The sequence below is a fragment of the Dama dama genome, chromosome 11, assembly GCF_033118175.1.
Source record: "Dama dama isolate Ldn47 chromosome 11, ASM3311817v1, whole genome shotgun sequence".
Classification (NCBI taxonomy): Eukaryota; Metazoa; Chordata; class Mammalia; order Artiodactyla; family Cervidae; genus Dama; species Dama dama.
This window is the reverse complement of record NC_083691.1, coordinates 95537766-95564611: the sequence shown is the minus strand read 5'-3', so window position 1 is coordinate 95564611 and position 26846 is coordinate 95537766. Positions and strand designations below refer to the sequence as shown.

General features: G+C 43.2%; 1 protein-coding gene across 1 annotated transcript in view; it reads left to right on the top strand.

Annotated features, from left to right (window-relative positions):
• Positions 1-24879, top strand: part of IL18R1 (interleukin 18 receptor 1) — a 37577-nt gene extending 12698 nt beyond the window's left edge. Inside the window, exons 6-11 of the mRNA XM_061155844.1 lie at positions 4361-4423; positions 5636-5756; positions 9921-10060; positions 13364-13525; positions 17289-17447; positions 21003-24879. Of these exons, the coding sequence (XP_061011827.1) occupies positions 4361-4423; positions 5636-5756; positions 9921-10060; positions 13364-13525; positions 17289-17447; positions 21003-21358 (1001 nt within the window). The 3' untranslated portion in view covers positions 21359-24879. The remainder of the gene's footprint in view (positions 1-4360; positions 4424-5635; positions 5757-9920; positions 10061-13363; positions 13526-17288; positions 17448-21002) is intronic.
• The last annotated feature ends 1967 nt before the right edge of the window (positions 24880-26846 follow it).

Sequence of the window (26846 nt, the reverse complement as noted above, 5' to 3'; positions counted from 1 at the left end):
AGGTTAAAACCAAATCTGAACTCTGGACCCTGACACTGAATTAAATCTTGGAGACAGATTTTTAGGTGAAGTAGAAAGAAATAGCTTTATTACTTTGCCAGACAAAGGGAGCCATGGTGGGCTAATACCCTCCAGATTGTGTGTCTCCACCTGGAGGGGGTAGTGAGGAGTCAGAGTCATGGTTCAAAGAGGGCGTGGTCAACCTGAGGACATTCTTCTGATTGGTTGGTGGTGAGTGAGCATCAGCATGATCAACCCAGTTGTAACCAGTCTGAGGTCTACATTCTTGTGGGCAGCATACCACTGTCAACTTAAAAAATATTCACAACCTAAAAGTTGACAGTGTTGAAGCCCAGAAGGCAGCATCTCAAGTAACCCTGAAAGAACTGCTCCAAGGAGGTGAATGGGGAGCCACGTTAGAAGTTTTGCAACAAAGGGCAGGTAATCTGAACCTCAAGAGTATTGTTAATTGAAGAAAACTAGATATCACAAGGTAAGGAAAATAGTGCTTTTCTGTGTATGGGAAGATACAAGAATCTGGGCTCCCTGAAGTCATTCCTTTGCTGTGCACCTTTGCTTCCGTGATGGCTCAGCTGGTAAAGAATCTGCAATGTGGGAGACCTGGGTTTGATCCCTGGGTTGGGAAGATCCCCTGGAGAAGGGAAAGGCTACCCACTCCAGTACTCTGGCCTGGAGAATTCCATGGACTGTATAGTCCATGGGGTTGCAAAGAGTGGGACACAACTGAGCAACTTTCACTTCACTTCACTTCAGCTCTCTGGGGCCAGTATCCTGTGTTTGCACATCTGGAGGTTCCTAAGGGCTCACCCTAGGGAGTGGCTGTAGCCTGATGACTGAGATGGCAGGTATGCTGCTTCCTGAGTTCCCTCAGGGCTCACAAGCTTACATTAGTGCTCTGCTCATTTGCCTAGTTGTGTCTGACTCTGCAACCCCATGGGCTGTAGCCTATCAGGCTCTTCAGTCCATGGGATCTCCCAGGCAAGAATACAGGAGTGGGGTGCTGTTTCCTAATTCAGGGGTTCTTCTCAACCCAGGGATTGAATCTGGAGTGGGTTGCCATTTACTCCTCCAGGAGATCTTCTTGACCCAGGGATTGAATCTGTGTCTTTTGTGGCTCCTGCATTAGCAGGTGGATTCTTTACGGCTAACACCATCTGGGAAGCCCTAGCTCACATTGGAGGGCTGCAATCTCTGATGAGGATAAGATGGTTGGATAGCATGACAGACTCAATGGTCATGAGTTTGAGCAAACTCCAGGAGATAGTGAAGGGCAGGGAAGCCTGATGTGCTGCAACCCATGGGGTTGCAAAGAGTTGAACATGGCTGAGCAATGGAACAACAACAGCAGAAGTCTCTGATGACTGTGACATCCTTTGTTAACTGATGTGGCAGAAAGTATTCCGTTTATCACTGCTAACTTCTCCCACCTGGTGGGGGTTTCAGTATTTGCAAAATAGCTCAAAGATACTGTTCTGTGTATCCCTTGAGGGGGAACCAGGACTCTGCCCCAAGGCTGCACTATTGTTTCTTGTCTGTTCCTCCCTTGTCCTGCATCCTGGAAACTCAAGGAAGGTCCTGGAGGCTGAATGAAGCCAATTTCCTGTATTCAATAAATGGAGGACATAGAAAGGCTTTTGTGCCCAGGAGCCCCACTGGATCCTGCTCTGTATCAAGATGATAAGCCACATAGAAGCACCACGGAATATGAAATTGGAGTCATCTGTGAGTTTCTAAGGGCTCAGAAAGAGTTCAGAGGTAGAAGAGAGGCTGGAGGCCATTTGAGCTGGTTCCTAGAGGGAGAGCATGAAGGACAGATAGGAGGACATGCTAGGGACTGTCCACTCAGGTGAGAACATGTAAAAAGCACAGGTTTGGCTGCGGAAGAAGCTTTACATTTTGAGATGATGGCTTTTATTCTGGTTTACCATGAACCCAGACCCTATGTAATGGAAACACTGAAGCCTGGACTTGTAGGGTATTGGAGACCTTGCTTGCTTGCTTGGAAAGTCTCTTCAGTCATGTCTAACTCTTTGCGATCACATGGACTGTAGCCTTCCAGGCTCCTCTGTCCATGGGGACTCTCCAGGCAAGAATACTGGAGTGGGGAGCCATTTCCTTCTCCAAGGGATTTTCCCAACCCAGGGATCTAACCCAGGTCTCCTGCATTGCAGGCAAATTCTTTACCATCTAAGCCACCAGAGCACCGGAGCTGGAGACCTTAGAAGTAATTATTTAATTAAATCCCACCCAGTGAAGAAATCCTTTGCATGGCTCAGCCAGTAATAGATCATTCAGTCTCTTCTTGGGAACTGCCATGGAAATGACCAAATCACTCAGCAGCTGGGTCAAGATTTTAATGCTTGATTGTCAATGAGTCTTTTTTTTCCCATTGAGTCCAGTTATGCCTTCACAATGAACTGTGGGAAATTCTTAAAGAGATTGAAATACCAGACCACCTGACCTGCCTCTTGAGAAATCTGTATGCAGGTCAAGAAACAACAATTAGAACTGGACATGGACTGGTTCCAAATCAGGAAAGGAGTACGTCAAGGCTGTATATAGACACCCTGCTTATTTAACTTATATATCATGAGAAATGCTGGGCTGGATGAAACACAAGCTGGAATCAAGATTGCCGGGAGAAATATCAGTAACCTCAGATATGCAGCTGACATCACTCTTATGTGAAACTGAAGAAGAACTAAAGAGCCTCTTGATGAAAGTGAAAGAGGAGAGTGAAAAAGTTGGCTTAAACTCACTATTCAGACAACTAAGATCATGGCATCTGGTCCCATCACTTCATGGCAAATAGATGGGGAAACAGCAGAAACAGTGAGAGACTTTATTTTGGGGGGCTCCAAAATCACTGCAGATGGTGACTACAGCCATGAAATTAAAAGACACTTACTCCTTGGAAGGAAAGTTATGACCAACCTAGATAGCATATTAAAAAGCAGAGACATTACTTTGCCAGAAAGGTCCATCTAGTCAAGGCTATCGTTTTTCCAGTAGTCATGTATGGATGTGAGAGTTGGACTGTAAAGAAAGCTGAGCACCGAAGAATTGATGCTTTTGAACTGTGGTGTTGGAGAAGACTCTTGAGAGTCGCTTGGACAGCTAGGAGATCCAACCAGTCCATCCTAAAGGAGATCAGTCCTGACTATTCGTTGGAAGGACTGATGCTGAAGCTGAAACTGCAATACTTTGGCCACCTGATGTGAAGAACTGACTCATTTGAAAAGACCCTGATGCTGGGAAAGATTGAAGGTGGGAGGAGAAGGGGACGACAGAGGATGAGACGGCTGGATGGCATCACCGACTCAATGGACATGAGTTTGAGTAAATTCCAGGAGTTGGTGATGGACAGGGAGGCCTGGTGTGCTGCAGTCCATGGGGTCACAAAGAGTTGGACATGACTGAGCGACTGAACTGAACTGACGCCTTCCTGTAGTTTCCACTTGTGGCTGTGGTTGCCTTCAATAACTCCACAAATTAAATCTGGTCCCTTCTGCAAATGACAGCTCCTTCAAGTGTCTGAAGACAGGTGGCTTATCCACCCTTCTTCTTCTTTCCCAGGAAGCTGTAAACTCCTAGGGTGATCCATCCAACAAGGTCATGGGCTCACAGTTTCTAGAGCTCATTTACTTTGGCAGCATCTTCCCTCTTCTCTCCAACTCTCCACTTACATAGCTGTGCTCCACACATGCATTGTGAGTGTACAAGTTACCACAAACTTCCTGTCTTCAAACAACATAAATTTACTGTCCAGTTTTGGAGGTCAACAGTCTAAAATGGTTTCCTTGGGCTAAATTCCAGGTTTTGGTAGGATTGTGTTCATTCTAGAGGCTCTGCAGGAGAATCAATACCTTGCCTTCTCCAGCTTCTAGAGGCGCTTGCATCCTTGGTATACGCCACTTAGTCAGTGCCTTGCATCCAGGAAGTCTATTTTGAGGCATTGAGGGCAGAGAGAAGGGAGAACACAAAGACAGTTCCCAGTGAGTCTGCATCTTCTGGGTCTGGAGGTTTCATTGTCTTCTTGCGTCTTCTGGCTTTTAGCTGTGCTGGGCAGAAGTCATAGGTGGAACTGAGGGGAGACCAAGTTCAGTAAGCTCTGTCCAGTTAGGTGAGATTTGAGTTGATGGAAAGTGAAAGGACAACTAGTGTTCCCTGTCTCCCTTATCTAATGAAAATACAATAAAATAATAAATGTTAAGTGATGATTGTTAGAATGTTTGTTACCTGGAATGATAAGTATATTACAACAGATGTTGTAATACGTCTGTCTTAGCAAAGCTCCATGCAACACTAATGCATTTTTCTCTTCTTTATTCACTTTCAGACCACAGTAATATAATTCCAGCTCTTCTTGGACCAAAGATCAATGAAGTTAAAGTGAAATTAGGTATATTTTGACATACGTGTATTTTGGATTTATGAACGGGGGGCATAATTGAGTCTTTGAAGGCCAAATCTGGTTTTTTATTGATCAACATTGTGTTCGTAACACATACCGTGTTTACTGAAGAATATAACAAAAGCAGGAAAACCTTGTCATTGTTTGAATGTTGCCCTTTTTAGTGATAGTTAATATTAGCAATGTGTTCAAATGATTATGGAAGTGCCTATGGTTTGCAGACCCGTGGTTTTAGTCACTTTCTATGTGGCTTTTCTCTAACAGTAACTGTTGTTTAGTCACTAAGTCATGTCCAACTCTTTGCAACCCCCTGGACGTGTAGACCTCTAGACTCCTCTGTCCATGGGATTTTCCAGGCCAGAATACTAGAATGGGTTGCCATTTCCTTCTCCGAATAGTAACTGTGGTCACTTTTAAATATGAAAACTCAATGAGAATTCTCTGGAGAAATTATTCAAACTTACTGTATGGTTTGAATATTTGATTAAGGGATTCACTTTGAATCAGTGGACTGACTTGACTGTTGTTTTTGCTATTCAAAAATTGCTGAGTTGTGTTGAATTCTTTTGTGACCCTATGGACCGTAGCCTGCCAGGTGCCTCTGTCCATGTACTTCTCCAGGCAAGAAGACTAGAGTGGGTAGCCATTCCCTCACCAGGGGATCTTCTGACCCAGGGATTGAACTTGTATCTCCTGCATTGGCAGGTGGATTCTTTACCCCTAAGCCACCAGAGAAGCCCCAGTTCACCCTGGAAGAACTTTATTCCTCACTGTGCTTTCTGTCCAACTGTTGCTCTTGGTTTGCCCTGCACTTTGACATCTTTAATTTTTAGCTCATTTAATTTTTTGTTTTTTATTCATTTTGTTTTTCTAGAAGTTACAGTGGGTGTTTTAGCCTGACACTACTTATTAGGCTATTGGTTGAAAAGAAAGTCCACTGGCCTTCCTAAGTTTTAATAATTGATTTCAACATAAATATTTGAATAGAGGCCAATTCATAGTTTGGTGATGACTTGTAATCACAACCAAATTTCTCTGCTTTATAAGTTTTTTTTTAAATGAAAACAAGGCATATTTTTCTTAGACGCAGCACTATATTAGCATTATATGTTACATTAATATACATTGGCTTTATTAATTTTAGCCTTTGGGAAACCTGAGTTTCTAAAATCAGAACATTGGTTGTCAACTTTTACCTAGGAAAAGATATACAGCTCAACTGCTCTGCTTTGCTGAATGAAAATGATGTGATTTACTGGAACACCTGGAGAAAAAATGGAGAGGATCCTAATGTACATGAAGGGGAAGTGACGAGAATTAGGTATGGATATGTGATATGTTGTTGTTGTTCAGTTACTAAGTCGTGTCTGAGTAGTTTTGCAACCCCATGGGCTGTAGCCCGCCAGACTCCTCTGTTCATGGGATTTCCCAGGCAAGAATACTGGAGTGGGATGCCATTTCCTAATTTAGGAGATCTTCCCAGACCAAGAATCAAACCCACATCCTGCCTTGGCAGGTGGGATCTTTACCACTGAGCCACCAGGGAAGCCCCTGTATCATATATATATATGAGATCAAAACACCAGACTCCTGAAAGACTGATAGGATGCTTGAGATGAATTTAACTTATAACTTACATATTTCATAATTACAGTTCTCATATCTAAGCTGATGAATGATGCAGAAATTTATTGCTGAGATCTAAATTAGAAAGAGAAGGTTGGGACTTCCCTGGCAGTCCAGTGGTCAAGTCTGCATGCTTCCAATGCAGGGGGTGCGGGTTTGTTCCCTGGTCAGGGAGCTAAGATCCTGCATGCCACGTGGTGTAGTCAATAAAGAAAAAGAACGTCAGTGAGGCTTATTAGCCTCACAGAAGTAGCTTTTGGTGAGTCAGGATCTGATGGGGGTGAAGACTTTACCTTAAGCATCTTATGGAAGAGTGATTAACTAGGCCACTGTCATATGAACTTTGAACATTGTGTTAAATGCTTTGATTTTACAAATGTGCCAGAGAAAAGAACAGGTCAGGAGACTGGGACGTGTACAAGTCAGTCTGGGCCCCTTGAGTGCACTCCGGACCCTTATTGCATGCCTGGCTGTGTTGCCTGTGTCACCGTGGGGCCAGCTGGGTGTCCACAGGTGACGCAGCGCATCACCAGTACCTCTCTGAGAGTCCTGGAACGCCTCTGGCCACAGGCAGGCCATCTATTAATACCACTTCCTCTCCAGATCTGCCCCCTGGACTTCCCCCGTACACATGTTTCTTTGTTCTGTTGCTGGAAATTATGGAAACGAGGAGAACTGAAAATCGCGAAGATGGAGAGAGCCCTTTGAAGACAGTTTTGTGTGTGTTTGGGGATATCTTCACTGGGCATGACCTATGCTGACATAGACACTGCCTCCTGCTCTTTAGGGATAGTTCAGAGCTTGTTTGTATAACGTTCCTTATAGTGATTATCTATTTTTTTTTTTTTAGGGTAGTCCAACTAATCAATTATATTTGCTTTTTAAAATTTTTTTTGGAGTGTGGTTGCTTTATAGTGTCGTGTTAGTTTCTACTGTATAGCAAGCCGAATCAGCTATACATGTGTGTGTGTGTGTGTGTATATACACACACACACACACATATATATATATATGATTATCTTTCTTAAAGGTGAGAATCAAGGAATTTCCTCAAGTCTAGGAGGATCTCCAAAGATTGTCAGGTGTATATGATCACTCAAGAAAACACTGATTTAAATGACCAATCACCTACCCCACGACATTTGTTGTTGGTCGATTGACATTGTTCCTAGTAATTATGGTAGCCTTTTCCTGTCAGTGTCCATCAATGGAAATAAGAAACACAATAGGAGCAGGTAGAAACACCCAGCAGGGCGGTGGTTATGTATAAATATCCAGGAGGCAGAGTTAGTGCAAAAAGTTCCAAATGGCATATAGTTTAATACTTAAGTATCCTATATTAAAGAACACGAGTTTGAGTAAACGCTGGGAGATTGTGGAGGACAGGGCAGCCTGGCGTGCTGCTGTCCTGCTGTCCATGGGGTTGCCGAAGAGTCGAACATGACTGAGTGACTGATCAACAGCAACAAACAAATATACTTTATTAAAACAAAATGCCCTGAACCAATGGCCATTTATTCATTTTTGCCTGCACCTGCCTTTGTGGGATCGTAGTTCTCTGAGCACCTCCTAAAGTGGAAGTGCTAAATCTTAACCACTGAACCACCTGGGAAGTCCCTCTATGGCCATTTAAATGGTTCTGAATGGTTTGGAGTCATTACTGTCATTATTAAGGAAATTGTACACTCAGGTTTTAGTGAGTTGTGGTCCTGAGGTGTCTGTCACCTTAGCTGTGTTTTTGAGATTGTTCTGCTTTTTTATACACACCATATATATATGTTATATATATATATATATTCTCTGACATTTTGCTGGCAGCCCTCAATTCTTGCTGACACATGTCTACAAGCTTCTTAGAGAATGCAAGGTCTATGCCCTCACCCAGAATCAGGTGTGAGATTGGTGCTCATGAAATGTTGGCTCAGCTGGACTGTGTGGCCCCCCGGCTGCTGTATCTATCTTGTCCTCAGCATCTATTCCCCCACTGGATTCCTGCATTTCCCCCTTCCCATGGTCTATCGCTCATCTCTGGAGGCACAGAAAACCAACTCACCAAACTTACAGAAATGGAACTTAAACTCAGCTAAGAGCCTAAGTAAAGCTGAATCTTTCTTTATAGTGGGTGCATGAACTTATGTCTTCTATTTTGGTTTCTCAGTAGGTTTTTTGTGTCTTGTTTGTGGATTTTACATTGATGTTGAAAGAAAGATGAAAGTGTTAGTCGCTCAGTTGTGTTTGACTCTTTGTGACCCCATGGACTCTTTATCCCAGGCTCCTCTGTCCATGGAATTCTCCAGGCAAGAATACTGAAGTGGGTTGCCATTTCCTTCTCCAGGGGATCTTAGCAACCCAGGGATCAAACCAAGGTCCTCCTGCATTGCAGGCAAATTGTTTACCATATGAGCCACCAGGGAAGATATTTCTGGTTTGGTGACTTCTGTAGAGAATTGGTTCTAAAATGAAACTGAGAGAGTTAGAGGCTGCAGTGGGTCCCACGTCCAGCTGCTGGAGGCCTGGCAGGTGAATGACTATACTTGGGAGTGCTGGTTGACCCTAAGCCTATACAGCCTGCCACTGGCAAGAGGCAGATAGCAAGAGCATTTGCCTTGTATCAAAGACAGGACATCTTGAATCCTTTCAGAAGAGAAAGACAGCTGGCTGCACTGGTGGTCTCTGCTCATTTTCTGACACTCTCTGAGCAGCTTAACTGGTATTTCTCATGTGCTTGGAGATGTCTGAAGATAGTGTTGTGTTTTAATTTAAATGCTGAATAAAATAAGAGTTATCATTAGGATTGTGAGGACAAGCTTGATATGCATCTGCATCTGTACTAATGATTCGCAGCCTTGTCACTGCTGGCAGAGACTTCACAGTGGGAGGGACACTGAATAGTCAGGACAGGAGGAATAGATGAAACACAGGCACATCTTGGAGCTATTGCGGGTTTGGTTCCAGACTACCACTATAAAGCAAATACCACAATAAAGTGAGTCCCATGAATTTTTTGGTTTCCCAATGCGCATGAAATTATTTACACCATATTGTGGGCTTTCCCAATGATTCAGTGGTAAAGAATCTAGGAGATGCAGGAGATGCAGGTTTGATCCCTAGATTGGGAAGATCCCCTGGAGAAGGAAATGGCAACCCACTCCAGTCTTCTTACCTGGGAAATCGCATGGACAGAGGAGCCTGGCAGACTACAGTCCATGGGATCGCAAAAGAGTCGGACACAACTGAGCGACTGGGCATGTACTGTACTCCATTAAGTGTGCAGTGGCATTAAATGTAAAAAACAATGCCCATACCTTATTTTAAAATACTTGATGGCTAAAATAGATGCCCAAACCATTACCATAGTAGCATCAAAGATCCCTGATCACAGATCCCCTAACAAATATAATGATAATGAAAAAATGTGAATTTCTGAGAATTACCAAAATGCAACACAGAGACATAAAGTGAGCAAATGCTGTTGGGAAAATGGCAGCCAGAGACTTGCTTGATACACCTTGAATTTGTGAAAAGTGCAATATCTGCAAAGTGCAATAAAGCAAAGTTCAGTAAAGTGAAGTATGCCTGCATTTGAGAGAATATTTTCTTATATTTTCAACTGACCATCGTCATCTTCCAGGCATTTTAGTTCTAGGCAGCACCTGCCCCAGATGGTCTCAGGAGGACTGACATCCCCAGGGAGCAGGCAGCTCACACTTGAACAGAACTCAGCAGAAAGCGAAGATCTCTGAAGTCCACAGAGCATTGCTTTTTACAGACGTATTTGCACGTACAGATTCCTCTCTCATGGGTCATGTCCCTGGTAACGGCACACAGCCTTTTGCTAAACCCTGTTCCTCTCTTACAGGACTTCAGAAGGCAAATGGCTTGCTTCCATAATACTGAGGATTGAGAACATAAATACAAGAAATCTAAACTTTGCATACAATTGCACTGCGGCCAACCAGGGAGGCATCGATACCAAAAGCTTCCTCTTGCTGGTAGAAGGTGTGAGAAATTTTATTTTTGGAAGTCGGTGCAAACCTAGAATGCTGCAAACGAGAGGCCCGCCATAGCTCATCACTTTCTCACCTTACAAACCAGGAACCAAGCTCCTAAGAAGGGAAGGGTCTGACTTATCACAGGTGTTCAGTGGCAGAGCAGTTGCTCAGCCTTCGCTGCTGTCCTTTGTGAGGAATGAAAGCCTCAGGTCTATCTTTGCTCTCAGTCATGTTCCAATCTTATGCAGCAGCCAGGAGCCCGGAGCAGGGAGGTAGGTGGAGCTCAGATGCTGGTGGGCAAGGATCGTGGGGGAGGTAGTCTGAACAGCTCCGCCACACTCTGGATAACCAGAGGGAAGTTTGCGGCTGGGTGGAGGATGCAGCCAGTGGTCCTGCCTCCACCCTAACTCAGCGGGGCCGTGGGCACAGGAGCCCTGGGCTGGTCCTTCATTCAACAAAGGCGAACTTAGGTTTCCCTCCTTTGGGCCAGTCCCTGGTCTTAGCAAGTGGACAGTTATTTGATGACTGATCACTGGACTCTTCAGGTGTTTCAGTACCTATCTGATGGAGTATTCCAGAATCACCCACCTTCATGTTGGATATCCCTGGTGGCTCAGTCGGTAAGGAATCCACCTGCAATGCAGGAGACCTGCATTCCATCCCTGGGTTAGGAAGATCCCCTGAAGAAGGAAATGGCAGTGTACTCCAATATTCTTGCCTAGTAAATCCATGGACAGAGGAGCTGGCAAGCTACAGTCCATGGAGTCGCAAAGAGTGAGACATGAGTTAGCAACTAAACAACCACCAACACCAACTCCAACCTCCACCAAAACAGTCCAGCCCCAGGACATGAACTCAGGAGATGCTCAGAAGTGGCTGCTCAGACAGCGGTGCACTGTCCTAGGTCAGCACAAGGCTGTGCTATCTCTGCCATAAAAGTTTCTACCCTGACCTTATCTTCTTCTCCTGGGCTCACAGATATTACCTAGGGAATTTGGTCTTTGACGCCATCATTTTCCCTGGAGGAGTGTTTGGGCCAGCATGAAAGTGTGTGCATTGTGTGATACAGTTACATTCTTCCTTTCAGAGATGCAGGAACCTCAGGGCCTATGTTTATCCAGAGTTAACTTATTAAGCAACAGCATTTGCTTTTGTTGTTTAGTCGCTTAGTCGTGTCCAACTGTGACCCCATGGACTGTAGCCCATCAGGCTCCTCTGTCCGTGGGATTCACCAAGCAGGAATACTGGAGAGGGCTGCCATTTCCTCCTCCAGGGGAATCTTCCTGACCCAGGGATCAAATTCACGTCTTCTACACTGGCAGATGGGTTCTTTACCACTGCGCCACCAGGGAAGCCCGGTGTTCGCTTACTTACATCCTAATAGTTACTTTTACTGGAAAGATAATCCCTAAAATTGTGTCAAGATGACAAGAGCTTTGTGTATGTTTATACTCTTTGACCCAGAAATCAATCCCACCACCATTAGAATGTACTCAAGGAAAATAATCAGAAACATAGGTAAGGGTTTATACATATATTCATTGCAGCATTATGTATATTTATGAAAAATTGGAGTTGATCTAAATATTGGGATGGCATGAATTATAATTGTAAGATGTAGAGAAATGCTCACAATATAATGTCAAGCAATAAAGAGTGATCACCATGTGGTTCCAATTAAATAAATGTTTTCAGGGAAAAAAGAAAATCTAGAAGGAAATGTACTAGTGTGTTGGCAGTGGCCATGGTCACACTGTGGAATGGTTATTAAAAATTATTCTATTGGGATTTCCCTGCTGGTCTAGTGACTGGGACTCCAAACTTCCAATGCAGGGGTGTGGGTTCGGTCCCTGGTTGGAGAACTAAGATTCCTCATGCTGTGTGGCCAAAAAATTAAAAAAAAAAAAATAAAGTGTGCAACTTTAAAAGTTTTTAACAGATTTATTTAAAAAATTATTCTGTCCTTTATACCTTTATGTGTTATGTTGTCCGTAATGAGCATAAATCTAGGAAAGGTACCTTTTTTTCTCGAAGGACATTTTCATATAAAAATATGCAAAAATTCTCAGATCTGAGTGCCAGGTAATGTGTTCGCTATTTATTTGTAATATTTAACCCACCTTCAAAACAGCAGCCCTGTAAGTGAAGGAGAAAGTGTTCCTAGCCTCCTTGCTGTCCTGTGTGTACAGATAAAACGCTAAGAGTTTAGGGCATCAGTGACTTTCTCCGGGACACAGAATAGGTGATGGGTCCAGGCTGGAGCCCACGTGATCTCACCTGGGCACTCCGTCTGTCAAGGTGACCGGGAGTAAGGGGTGGGGGAGGGGTGAATTGGAAGGTTGGGACTGACGTACACATACCGCTGTGTATCAGATAGATAACAAATAAGGATCTGCTGTATACCACAGGGCGCGCTGCTCAGCATTCTGTGATGGCCTATGTGAGAAAAGATCTGAAGAAGAGTGTGCATTTATGTGTACACAGAGCAGACTCACTTTGCTGTGCACCTTAGCCTAGCATAACAGTGTCAATCACCTGTGCTTCAGTTAAAATATAGTGAGCGCCCTTTGCAGAGACACGGGTGGGCCTAGACAGTCATACACAGTGAAGTCAGAAAGAGGAAAACGAACACCGCACATTCATATGTGTGTGCAATGTAGAAAAATGGTATGGATGATCCTGCCTGCAGAGTGGAAATAGAGACGCAAACGTAGAGAACACGTGTGTGGGTGCCAAGGGGGAAATGGGGCGTTGGGGTTGACACATGTAGACTCATAAGGTAGATCACCAATGAGAACATATTGCGTAGCACGGAGGACTCTGCTGAATGCTTTGCGGTGAGCTGAACGAGAAGCAAGTCCATACGGGAGGGGGGTGTGTATATGTGTGGCCGATTCATTTTGCTGTATGGTAGAAACTAGCACCACATTATAAATCAGCAAAAATTAACTAAAAAATAAAATACAAATTAATCTTCAAAGATCCCACACCTTCACAATATGTTCCCAGCCCACGAACTGAAGTTTAGTGTGGGTCCTTCTGCATTTCACCCTGGTGTCTCAGCACGCTAGAAATCTGACTTCCTCGGGCAGGAACAGACTTTCAGTTCACATCTCTGAATAATACACTTGTACACATTTCTGTGGAGCAGAAGGATCACCACAGGAGACTAAAGGCAGGAGTTCAGAGTAACTGGATAGACAAGTTGACTTGTGTTAAAGGTTAAAAAAACTGACCACGGCAATGTGACAGTGAAAAACTCTAATGAAATCTCCCTGACTTATTTTTCCCATTTTCTTTTTCTTTCTAGAAGACATGGTTGACATCCCCGGCCACGTCTTCACTAGAGGAATGATCGTAGCTGTCGTGATCTCAGTGGTGGCTGTTTGCCTTGTGACCGTGGGTGTCATTTATAGAGTTGACTTGGTTCTATTTTATAGACATTTCATGGGAAGAGACGAAACCTTAACAGGTAACAAATTTCTTAATGCTGGGATCTTTTATCATTACAGTTTCATTAAGAAGCTATGTAAATACATATTAATCTTCACCTTATGTTGGTTATATTGTTGAGTTAATGGCAGTAGAGGTTTTCCATAAGAAAAATTGATCTGATGAATCATCTGCTGTGGATGTTGTCTGTGCCACTTTTTCTTGTGCTTACTTACCTGTTGCCAAAAATTATCCTCTAATCGTTTCATGCACGTATGCTGTGTCCTGTGAGGTGTTCTTGCCCAAGGACTGTGTGTCTGAACGTCATTGCTCACACACCATCTGGTGCCTTACACAAAGTGCACACTCAATTAAAGTCATTTAAATTGAGTTGAGTTGTATCATGGTTCATTATTTAAACCTGGCAAAGGAGGCTGCATGATGGACTTGCAAGAACCTTGAACTCCATACCACACGACCTGAGTTCCAGTCCCCTAGATCTGCCATTTTTTTTATCTGCTCCTCCTATCTGGGGACTGTGGTTTCTCAGTTTTCGTAATTTTGAAGGTGATTAGAAGTCCTCAGAGTCTTCTGGCTCACCCGCTGCAGCGCGTTGCGTCCCGGGCCACCCACCACCCCACCCCCGCTCCCGGCACGCCCAGCTCCTCATGCTCGCTCTCCCCTGGAGAAGGAAATGGTAACCCACTCCAGTAACCTTGCCTGGAAAACCTCATGGACAGAGGAACCTGGTGGACTGTAGTCCATGGGATCGCAGAGAGTCGGGCATGACTGAGCGACTAACACACTAACAGAAGTCCTCAAGATTCAAAATAGAGGGGCTTCCCTGGTGATCCAGTGGCTAAGACCCCACGTTCCCAATGCAGGGGCCCCGGGTTTGATCCCGGGTCCGGGGACTAGATTCCACATGCTGCAGCTAAAAAAAGAGATTCTGAATGTCACTACTAAAAAAAAAAAATCCCACATGCCACACTGAAGATTCTAAGGGCTGCAAATAAGGCCAGGGCAGCCAAATAAAGAGATAAATATTTTTTTAAATTCAAAATAGTTACCAAATTAGAAAGATATGTGTATAATCTATTGCACTTGCTTTTGTATCTGTGTGTGTGTGTGTAGCACATACATAGCTCAAAACACCAAAACTCTTAGAGATGATGCATACATGTTCATCCAATACCTGTTTCCCACCTCACTCCTACTGGTAGTATATTCAAATGAATATTAATCATATAGAATCATATTTCACTCCTATTTGAAAGACAGATCTTGCCATGCTCTACACCCTATTCTGAACTTTGTTTTACTATATCTTGGATACCCTTCCATCTTAGTTTATAAAGCCTCTCATTTTTTCGGGTTGCACAATGTTTTATTTCTGTGGATTCGCCTTTGTTTATTGAGTCACCACTTGATGGACATTTGGGTTTCTTACAACCTTCTGTTATTGCAGAAGTGATGTAGTGGAGAAATTTGTATAGTTGTCATTTCGTTTGTATGCAGTGTAACTGAAGGAAAACTCCCTAAAGTAGAAGGACTAGAACTGCAGATGTGGATACAGTTGTTTTGATTACATGTGTGCGCTTAGTCACTCAATCGTGTCCAACTCTCTAGCCCCATGAACTGTAGCCCGCCAGGCTCCTCTGTCCATGGAATTTTCCAGGCAAGAATACTGGAGCCAGCTGTCATTTCCTACTCCAGGGGATCTTCCCAGGCCAGGAGTCAAACCTATGTCTCTTGCGTCTCCTGCATTGGCAGGTAGATTCATTTACCACTAAGTCACCCGGGAAGCCCAATGGAATCACTGGCTCTTACTTATACTGATAGATAGCTGTGTTTCACAACAACCTAAGAGTTATTCAAGGGACCCACTTACTGATTAAATTCAGAAGTAGCTCTATTTCTGCCAACTTTTCTTACCTTTGATATGCATGTGAATTCTGCAATCTTTACCAAATGTTCAGTCTTTCATACATGCTCTATTCTGCAAAGCAGTTGCTCTAAACCAACGATAAGTTCTGATTTGAACTGCTGAACCAGGATGCAAGAGGCAGAACTGGAGCATCTTTTCCCAGAGACAGAAAGGGTTGTTTTGTGAACCTGGACACTGCTGAAGATATTGGGCTGGGTCATTGAGCATAAGTGATACTCAACATAAAGAACATGGACCAAGAATACTTTTACCCTATTCTTTTGAAATAAAGAAGCCGATAATATTTAGCCTTTAACTCAGTAGTAAATTCATTCATCCCAATAATGTACCCAAGAATAAATCCAATTCCTCTAGCATCTAACCAAATGTCATGGGATAAGGTAGACTATTTTACAACTACTCTGCCTTCTTCTTCTACTGACCCCAACTAACATCATATCCATGGAGATCTCTGCTTACTCTTTGACCAAGTTACTTTATTTGTTTGTTTGTTGTTTTGTTTACACTGACTCATAGCTGCTAATATGTTATTTGTCAGCTTTTTCAAGTTGTTGCATGTGTCCACTCTGTCTTCTCAAATAGATTGGATGAAAACAGAAGAGGGGAATGTGTATTATTTTTTCAGTGACCCAGTTAGTAGAACGGTCCTTATTGTTTGCTAACACAGTCCCCTTGAACACTGCTGAAATAGGATCAGATGTCATCAATGAAAACCTTTAATAGACCAGAAGCTTTACTATTGCCATCTAAAGCATCATAGACCACATAGCATATGTTCCTGTAGCATATGATTTCAATCATCTCCCATCACTTCTTTCCATTCTCCAGGGTAAATACTCAGCTTTATTTTTATTCTCACTTTCAGGGGGTTGTTTTGAGAGTAGATTCAGATGGCGGTAGAATTAAATGATATTAATAGCAGTAGAATAAGCCAAGGTAAGATTTGCTTCCCAATCCTGGAAAGAGGGCATCTTTGGGCTCCTTGACCTTCTATTTTCTTTAAATTCCCTTAGTGCCCTAACCTATAGTTTGCACTCCTTCCAGTTATGGCCTTTGGGGGCCTGGTCTAGGACTTGAACTCTTCATCTGTCTTCACAAGTCTCTGTGGCAAGAGACCTTTTTGGTGTCAAGCAATGGGACTGTTAATGTACATGCTTAGGAAACATTTGCCAGTTGACTACTTGATTCCCATACAAGGTCTGAATATGTTATTTTTTTGTTGGCCTATAATAATAATTGAGTGTATTCCTTGTTTGTTGACAGCTTCAAAAATCAGAGATAAAGAGTGATGCATGAAAAACATGGAACCAAAGGATACTTGAGGGACCTTAGGCATCACCTAGTTTAAACATTCTTGTTATATTTTTTAATTTGTTTTCTATCAAAAATATTTTATTCTTTTATTTCATAGCTTCATAGAGGTATAATCAATATATGAAGAACTGCACAGATTTTTTTTTTTAATTGGAGTATAATTGCTTAACAGTGTGTTAGTTTCTGCCGTACCACGAAATGAATGAGCTATATGGATACATATGTCCCGTCCCTCTTGAACCGCCCTCCAGCAACGCGCCCCCTGCGCCCCCCCGACATCCCACCCCTAGGTCACCACAGAGCACCAGGCTGAGCTCCCCGTGCTATACAGAGCCTCCCACTAGTTCTCTGTCTCACACATAGTAGAGTATGTAATTTAGTGTATGCGCTGAGTTGGATTGATGTGTTTGAATGTGCGGATGCTATACTTAACTTTTCTTTTTCAGTGATTCCATCCCCACCTTCCAGGACTTTCACTCCGTCTTTAGTTACATAAAGCCTTGTTTTCACACTAATGAAAAGGGTCAACCTTATCTCGTAGATGGAAAAACATATGACGCCTTTGTGTCCTACCTGAAAGAATGTCAGCCTGAACACGGGGAGGAGCACGCGTTTGCTGTGGAGACTTTGCCCAGGGTGCTGGAGAAACATTTTGGGTATAAGTTATGCATATTTGAAAGAGATGTGGTTCCTGGAGGAGGTAAGAAAGGGAATACCAGAGAGAAAACTAGTGGAAGGGGACTTCCCTGGCTGTCCAGTGGTTAAAACTCCTATCTTCCAATACAGGAGGTGTGGGTTCAATCCCTGGTCGGGGATCTAAGATCCCACATGCTGTGAGGTGCGGCCAAATAAGGAAATACACATTAATAATAAATAAACACAGTACATCCAATTTTAAAAGAGGGCATTTAAAAAAAATAAGGAAAATTAGTAGAAATGGTTTTTAAAAGATGCATGAGACAAGTGCTCAGGGCTGGTGCACTGGGAAGACCCAGAGAGATGGGATGGAGAGGGAGGCAGGAGAGGGGATCGGGATGGGGAACACATGTAAATCCATGGCCGATTCATATCAATGTATGGCAAAAACCACTGCAATATTGTAAAGTAATTAGCCTCCAACTAATAAAAATAAATGGAAAAAATGCATTAAAAGAAAAATATTAATATCCAAGTAGGTAAATATACAGAAGATGTGATGAGGTAATTTACACAGGAAAAAACAACATGGTTCACAAACATGGAAAATGTTTAAACCTACTGGTATTTATAATAACATAAATCATTGTTGTTCAGTCACTAAAAAAAAAAAAAAATGAATAGCTTGCCTTATGAAATGCTCTCCTGTTTGCTTAAAAATGAAATAAAAGTGAAAGTGAAAGTCACTTAGTCATGTCCAACTCTTTGCGACTCCATGGACAGTCCAGTCCATGGAATTCTTCAGGCCAGAATACTGGAGTGGGTTGCCGTTCCCCTGTAAACCAGAAATTACGAGCAACCTGCACTCCTTCCAAGTGTGGCCTCATGGGGGCCTGGTCCAAGACTTGAACTCTTCATCTTACTTCACAGTTCTCTGACTCTGGAGAAAGGGAGCAAGTGCTCTATTTTCAGAACCAGGGCCAGAATTACTATCACAAAGCATTTAATAGACCAGACTAAGGACTTCCCTGGTGGCTCAGTGGTAAAGAATCTGCCGACTGCCAGTCAGAAGATGCGGGTTCTATCTCTGGGTGGGGAAGATCCCCTTTAGGAGAAAATGGCAACCCACCCCAATATTCTTGCCTGGAGAATCCCATGGACAGAGGAGCCTGGTGGGTTACAGTCCATGGAGTCACAAATCTTTGAACATGACTGAGCACAGGATGAATCCCTCTTTTGATGGTATTTTGTGTATAGCAAAACCAGTCCCTAATTTAATACGTGATTCTTTGGACTATAAACACAGGTTAATTCTTACCAAAAAATGTTTCTTCTTTATCATGTTGACATTGTGAGAAAATTGAAGTAGAAGTTAGGAGTAATGGTAAAGGTTAAATAAAATGAGATTGATGGTTCATACTATATTTTGATTGTGAAATTCAATTTTTAAATTAATATATGAATACAAATGGCTATAACATGATACTGAAGTATATTACAGCTAAACTCAAAGAGATTTAGTAACACTTCCACATTTTCTCTGAAAGTCTTTCAGAGATTTGGAATCTGGTGTCAAATTATTCTAGATGCTAGTGCGTCACAAATGATGCAACACAAATGTCTTGATAATTACCATCACTCATTCATTCATTCAGCATTCACTGAGCACCATCCTTGTGCCCAGCTCTTAAGTTTGGGCATTTAGGATAGGGCAGTAAATAAGAAACAGTTGTGGGGACTTCCTTGGTGGTCCAGTGGTTAAGACTTTACCTTCCAATGCAGGGAGTGCAGATTCCATCCCTGGTTTGGGAGCTAAGATCCCAAGCAGCCAAAATGTGAAGCATAAAATAGAACAATATTACAAGAAGTTCAATAAAGACTTTAAAAATGGTCCACATGAAAAAAAAGGTCTTAAAAAAAAAGTGTTTTTTCCCTCCTAGGTTACAAATTAAGAAGGGAAAATGTTACAAATTAGAAAGAGAAAATATTTTTAAATAACAAATCACCTCTCTAAGGAATAATATACCAAATTGTCAGATGCATTCGGCACTGTGATACTTTTGTGTGTCACTTCTTTGTATCCAAGAAGACATGCTGTCGCAAAGTATTTCTTCTTGACTTTGCATCCATTTTATTATTAATATATTTCCATTATTTTTTTGGAATCATTTAAAGAACAGGTTTCTTCTTCATTCTTAAATAAAATTAGGAATGTTTGTATTGTTGTTCAGTTACTTAGTCATGTCCATCTCTTTGGGACCCCATGAACTGCAGCATGCCAGGCTTCCGTGTCCTTCACTATCTCCCAGAGTTTGCTCAAACTCATGTCCAAATTCATGCCATCCAACCATCTCATCCTCTGTTGTCCCTTTTTCCTCTTGCCCTCAATCTTTCCCAGTATCAGGGTCTTTTCCAATGAGTCGACTGAGTGGCCAAAGTATTTGGAGCTTCAGCTTCAGCATCAGTTCTTCCAGTGAACATTCAGGGTTGATTTCCTTCAGAACTGACTGGTTTGATCTCCTTGCTGTCCAGGGGACTCCCAAGAGTCTTCTCCAGCACCACGGTGTGAAAGCATCAATTCTTAATTAGTTTGGATTGGAAACTCAGTCTGAAAAGGGCTAGATCTGGAGCAGAGGTTGGCAGTCTGTCAACCACAGGGCAGGTCCAGTCTTTGAAACAGCCACACGTGTGTGCTCCAGTGCTGTCTATGGCTGCTTTTGAGCTATATCAGCAGAGCTGAGTAGCTGTGACGACGACAGTATGACCTGCAAGGCTAAAATATTTACCATTTGGCCCTTTACAGAAAAGGTCTTTCAACCTGTGGTCTAGAATAATGGCAGTGTTGTGTGTGTGTGTGTGTTTAAATATGTCGATTAGAATTTTAGCACGTTCTTCCGTGCGTATAAAGAGGCAAGATGGTGTCATGGTTAGGAATAGACACTCTGGAACCAGACCACTTGGGTTCAGATTCCAGTTCTGCCATTTACCAGCTGTGTGACTCTGGGCAAGTTACTTAACCACTCTGTGCTTTGGTTTCCTCATCTGTAAAATGAGGGTGAGTACAGTACTTTCTTCATAGGATCATTGTGCTGATTAAAGGAGTTCATATACGTAACATGCTTAGAAGAAGGTATGGCACAGACTTGGAAAAAGAAATAACAACCCACTGCATTGTTCTTGCCTGGGAAATCCCATGGACAGAGGAGCCTGGTGGGCTACATTCCATAGGGTCTCAGAGTCGGATGTTGCTGAGCACACACACATACCAGGCACAGAGTAAGGCTAAGTGGGTATTCATTATTACCTTTGTGCAGTTGATTGCTTCTTTTAATAGGCATATGGACTTCCCTGGCAGTCCAGTGGTTAAGATTCCTAGCTTCCAATGCAGGGGGTGTGATTTCTATCCCTGGGCAGGGAACTAAGATACCACATGCCACACAGCCCAAAAAAAAAATAATTAGTTAAAAAAATAGGCATATAAAACTGAGAATGACTTGCCTTAAAATTTATTAGTGAAGTTGAGTTCAATAATGCAAAATAGGACTGTGCAACATGATTTTTATCTCATGTCCACCCTTTTGGTTTTCTTAAATTAACCTGCCACCTCTTGTATTTTCAGCTGTTGTTGATGAAATCCATTCATTGATAGAGAAAAGCCGAAGGCTGATCATCGTTCTCAGTAAAAGTTATATGTCTAGTGAAGTCAGGTATGAACTTGAAAGTGGACTCCATGAAGCACTGGTGGAAAGGAAAATTAAAATCATCTTAATTGAATTTACACCTATCGGAGACTTTAGATTTTTGCCTCAATCACTGAAGCTTTTGAAATCCCACAGAGTTCTGAAGTGGAAGGCAGATAAGTCTCTGTCTTATAACTCAAGGTTCTGGAAGAATCTTCTTTATCTGATGCCTGCAAAAGCAGTCAAACCCTGCAGAAATGAGTCAGAAGTCTTGCCTGTTCTTTTGAAGTCCTAATCTTCAGAAAAGCTGAGCGGAAGAAAGAGCTCTTGGCAGTCTGAGGACTGAGTGTCTGAGCCTGTGGATAACAGAGGGCATTATTTAAATATTTAACTCTACTCTGGGAATGTCTTACTCACAGACTGAAGATGAACTTGGCATTTAGGTTGCCGGGGATAAGCCTAAACATTCCTCTATGGCTGCGGACTTACACTGTGTGTGTACTTAGTTGCTTAGTCTTGTCTGACTCTTTGTGACCCCGTGGACTGTAGCTCACCAGGCTCCTCTGTCCATGGGGATTCTCTAGGCAAGGATATGGAGTAGGGTGCCATGCCCTCCTCCAGGGGATCTTCCCAACCCAGGGATCGAACCCAGGTCTCCCACATTGCTTGCATATTGTTTACTGTCTGAACCACTAGGGAAGCCCAAGAATACTGGAGTGGGTATCCTATCCCTTCTCCAGGGCAACTTCCCAACCCAGGAATCAAAGCAGGTTCTTCTCTATTGCAGGCAGATTCTTTACCAACTGAGACACCAGGGAAGTCCCTGGGCTCCCAGAAGACTGGGGAACTCAACAGAAATGTGTCTCCTGCTTCTCCTTCTGTAACTGGATGCAGGCAGTCTGCTCAGTCACATATTCAGCAACTGTGAGGTCGGTTGTTGTTCAGTTGCTCATTCGTGTCTGGTTCTTTGCAACCCCATGGACTGTAGCCCACTAGGCCTCCCTGTGTTTCACTATCTCCTGGAGTTTGCTCAGACTCATGTCCATTGGATCAATGATGCTGTCCAACCATCTCATCTTCTGATGTGAGGCTGGACACGGTGCAAATAACTTATGCCTTAAAATAAGGGCATGTTTTAAGAGCTTTTTAATGCTAAAAGTTGAGCTAAAGGATTTTAAGTTTACCTTGTGGTATTGTCTATGAGCCAGTGGGTGACACAGGAACCGGAATGGTGTCTCCAAGCTCTTGCAAGAGCTCAGCTCAGTTCAGTTCAGTCCAGTCGCTCAGTCGTGTCCGACTCTTTGCGACCCCATGAATCGCAGCACGCCAGGCCTCCCTGTCCACCACCAACTCCCGGAGTTTACTCAAACACATGTCCATCGAGTCGGTGATGCCATCCAACCATCTCATCCTCTGTCGTCCCCTTCTCCTCCTGCCCCCAATCCCTCCCAGCATCAGGGTCTTTTCCTATGAGTCAACTCTTCGCATGAGGTGGACAAAGTATTGGAGTATCAGCTTCAGCATCAGTCCTTCCAATGAACACCCAGGACCGATCTCCTTTAGGATGGACTGGTTGGATCTCCCTACAGTCCAAGGGACTCTCAAGAGTCTTCTCCAACACCACAGTTCAAAAGCATCAATTCTTCGGTGCTCAGCTTTCTTCACAGTCCAGCTCTCACATCCATACATGACCACTGGAAAAACCATAGCCTCACCTCTAAACACCTCAGTGCCTGGGATTTGGTGGGGGTGGGGCTGCAGGGCTATGTGCAGGGCAGGGTGTGAGGTATGAGTATTGAAACAGTGTTTCAACCTCAGGGCATCCTTAATTATTCTTGCTACTGTTGCAGGCCTACAGTTCTTGAAATCCCACTAAGATGCTACAGAGGGCTTGCTTACTTAGACCTATTTGTGGAAACTTCTTAAAAGGAAATGAGAACAACCTTTTATGCCAGACACAAATCATTTTCTGGGTTTTTTAAAAAACAGCCTCAGACATTTCATGATTTTTAAATGTTTAGACAAGGGATAGGGACCAGATCAAATTAGTTATTCAGCAGCCAAAAAATTGATGGTTACTTTCTCGATTTTTTTTTTTAACTTTTATTTTATATTGGGGTATAGCTGGTTAACAATGTTGTGATAGATTCAGGTGGACAGCAAAGGGACTCAGCTATACACACACGTATCCATTCTCCCCGAAACTCACCTCCCTTCCAGGCTAACATAACACATAATGTTACATAACACTGAGCAGAGTTTGCTGTGCTATCCAGTAGGACCTTGTTGGTTATGCATTTTAAATATACTTGCTCAATTTTTAAAAGGTTACAAATCTAAAATGCCCCTCAGCTCAGCAGTAAAATAAATCAGCCTGCCAATTTACTTGATCCCTGGCAGGATCGAACCTGCCAGGGAGACGCAGGTTCTGGCCCTGGGTTGAGAAGATACCCCGGAGAAAGAAATGGCAACCCACTCCAGAATTCTTGCTGGGAAATCCCACGAACAGAGGAGTCCAGTGGGCTGCATTCAATGGGGTCTCAAAGAGACCAGACTGAGCACACACGCAGAGACATCGGATGGAGGGACATGCACGGGAGTGTGCAGCCAAGACCCTTGAACTGGATCCTGGGTTTACTATGACTGTGACCTCTGGCGTCTCCTCTAACTCACCTGTGATGAGTTTTCCTCATCAGTAAAATTAGAATTTATAAGAGTTGTACAGGGGGACTAGATGAATCAGTATAAACGGAGCACTTCCATCAGTTACTGGCACAGAATTAACACTCTGTAAGTGTTGGCAGTGCCACTTTTGTCGTTACCAGTTGTTGCTTTTCAGTTGCTACATCATGCTTGACTCTCTGGGACCCCATGGACTGCAGCTTGCCAGGCTTCCCTGTCCTTCGCTGTCTCCCCGAGTTTGCTCAAATTCAGGTCCATTGAGTCAGTGACTTGAGGATATTCGTTTATTCAGAGAAGCATAGAGGAGAAGCATATCCTTAGGGCAGAGGATATTTCTGCACTGGACAATGTGCAACTTTCAATGTCTAAAGACATATATCTGTCTCCTTAAAGCGAACCGAGTACTCTGGGCCTTCCTGATGGCCTTAGTGGTAATGGCTGGACCTGAAAATCAGTGAGAGAGTGAGAGCTACCAGCCTTACAGAGAAAGGAAAGAGCTGGGTAAGCTTGGAAGCCTAGTTAGGATATATGGGTGCAGTATGACTGTTCCAAAAAAGTTTAAAGCAGATACTGTTTAAAACAGCTGTGGTACCACTGTATATAAAATAGATAATCAGCTAGGACCTACAGTACAGTCCGGGAAACTATTCAATATCCTGTAATGACCTATGTGGGAGAAGAATCCGGAAAAGAATGGATATATGGATATGGATACATGAATCACTTTGCTGTATGTCTGAAACTAACACAACATCGTAAATCAACGACGCTCCAACATAAAACAAAAAATTTACAAAATAAAAGGCAACTTAAATAATAGAACAGCTGTGGCAGATACTACTGAAAATCAAAAATAAGATTTTCAGTATAAGAAAGTGATCTAACTTTTGTAGCACTTACAACTTTGCATGCCAGTTGTATGGTTTAAAAAGTAAGAGGATTTAATTACTAAGAAGATTTATATGTGAAAATATATGGTCATGAGAAATTTTATTCCTGTCATCATTGTCTCTAACACATAGAGTGATTTGCTTTTTTATTATGTTTCTTTAAATACATTAAATGGATTTTGTAGTAAATGTGTTAAATGTATACATTAAATATGTGCTTTAAAATACATTAACGAATCATTGATGTTGTGCTTTTATTTTTGAAAAATCTCAGCATCTTTTTCACTTATTTTAAAATTTCAGGGACTTCTCTGGTGGTCCAGTGGTTAGGACTTTGCCTTGCAACGCAAGGAGTTTGAATTTCATTCCTGATCAGGGAGTTAAGATCCCATATATCTCTCAGCCAAAAAGTCAAACATAAAACAGAAACAATATTATAACAAATTCAATAAAGACTTTAAAAAAATGTCAACCCCTCATTCTCAATGTGGATTCCCACCTCTTTGATAAGATATGGGTCATTCACAATGAATGCTTACATCTATCTTTTTTTATGTCAAATTACTTTGTACCTACCTTCTTAGTTTCACCTTCCATCCAGGAGCCAAAAATGAACTTACTGTCACAAGGCCACACAGTGCCCAGCAGAAATATCAGGTTATTCACATGCCAGTTAACTCATGTGCATATTTTAAAATGTAAGTGCAAACATTTCCAACCAGGACCAGTGAGTAACTGGCTGATAAAATAATGTCACTCTCTTTTATGACTTCATATGTCCTTACATGTGGAGTCCATCTCGGAAAATCAGAGACTATTCAGCCATCTAAGATGTACAAAGAAGCACTCCATGTGTGTCCATTATGTGCTGGAAGCATTTACTAAATTATTCTGACACTTTCTTAGAGCAGGTGGTGGTTTAGTCACTAAGTCATGTCCAACTCATTGCGATCCCATGGACTGTGGCCCACCAGGCTCCTCTGCCCATGGGATTCTTCAGGCAAGAATACTGGAGTGGGTTGCCATTTCTTTCTCCACTTTGCCATTTCCTTCTCCACTCTTAGAGCAGAGAGAGACCTTATTACCCAATATTCTAAAGCCTGGAACCTGAGACATGACCAATCCAGGGACCAATCCTGAGCATATAGGTAGCTAGTGTGACAGGCTAGAGCAGAGAGGGTACCGTCCCCTCTCTTTGGAATCACCTGTTGCACAGTGAGACTTGAGGGAAGCTGTGGGCACTTCTTGGGGAGATACATTGTACCAGAGGGTCTAGACAGTCTTGCAGAGAGGAAGCAAGGCTGCTTAGGACTGGCTCATGCTATGCCTGCTAAGTCACTTCAGTTGTGTCTGACTCTGTGACCACGGGGACGGCAGCCTGCCAGGCTTCTATGTCCATAGGCTTCTCCACGCAAGAGTACTGGAGTGGGTTGCCATTTTCCTCTCCAGGGGGTCTTCCCAAGTTATGGCTCAGAGGAGGCAAAAGAGTACAAGGTTTCTTCTAGGCTACTATGCTAAGGATGGAGGGCAATAACACCCATGTTCTCCACAGGATGGGAATGTACACTCGACCATGGTACCTGCTAAGATACAGGGAGTCAGACCCCTGACAGGTACCAGGAGCGCATCCAATACGGATGCTAGCGGTTGACCAGCTGGCTCCAGAGGACTGTCAGCCAGGCGTAGAGAGGGTGAGCTCCCTGCAGCCATCATCAGCCTGCTCGTCTGAACGAGACACCCGCACAGTCGAGTTGGATCACAGCTCTAAATGCTCAGGGGAAGCAGCTCATCACATCACCCTGGTATGAGTGCAGCTCTGAGGGAGGAGACCTGGGCTTTGGGGGGGATCAGCTTCCTGAGCAGAAGCTACTCTGAGAAATGGGAGCCTCGCAGGGCTCTTCAGAGAGTGGCCAAACCACAGCTCTGACAGGAAACGGGCTGTGTGTGCTATAGGCAGGACACAGGGTACCTCCAGCCCCACCTCCAGACCACAGTGATAGTGATCACAAGCTGGGCTGGGAGTGCCGAGACCAACACTGTGTATCTGCGAGAGACTTGTGAAAACCAGCTTTCGTCTCTTTGCAGCCTGCTTTGTGGTTGCCCATACCGTCCAGGGGACACATGATACCCCAATTACACAATAGCCACAACTTGATGGGCAAGTTTAATAATTAATGGTGAGAACCTGGAGAGGCTTTCATATAGAGTGAA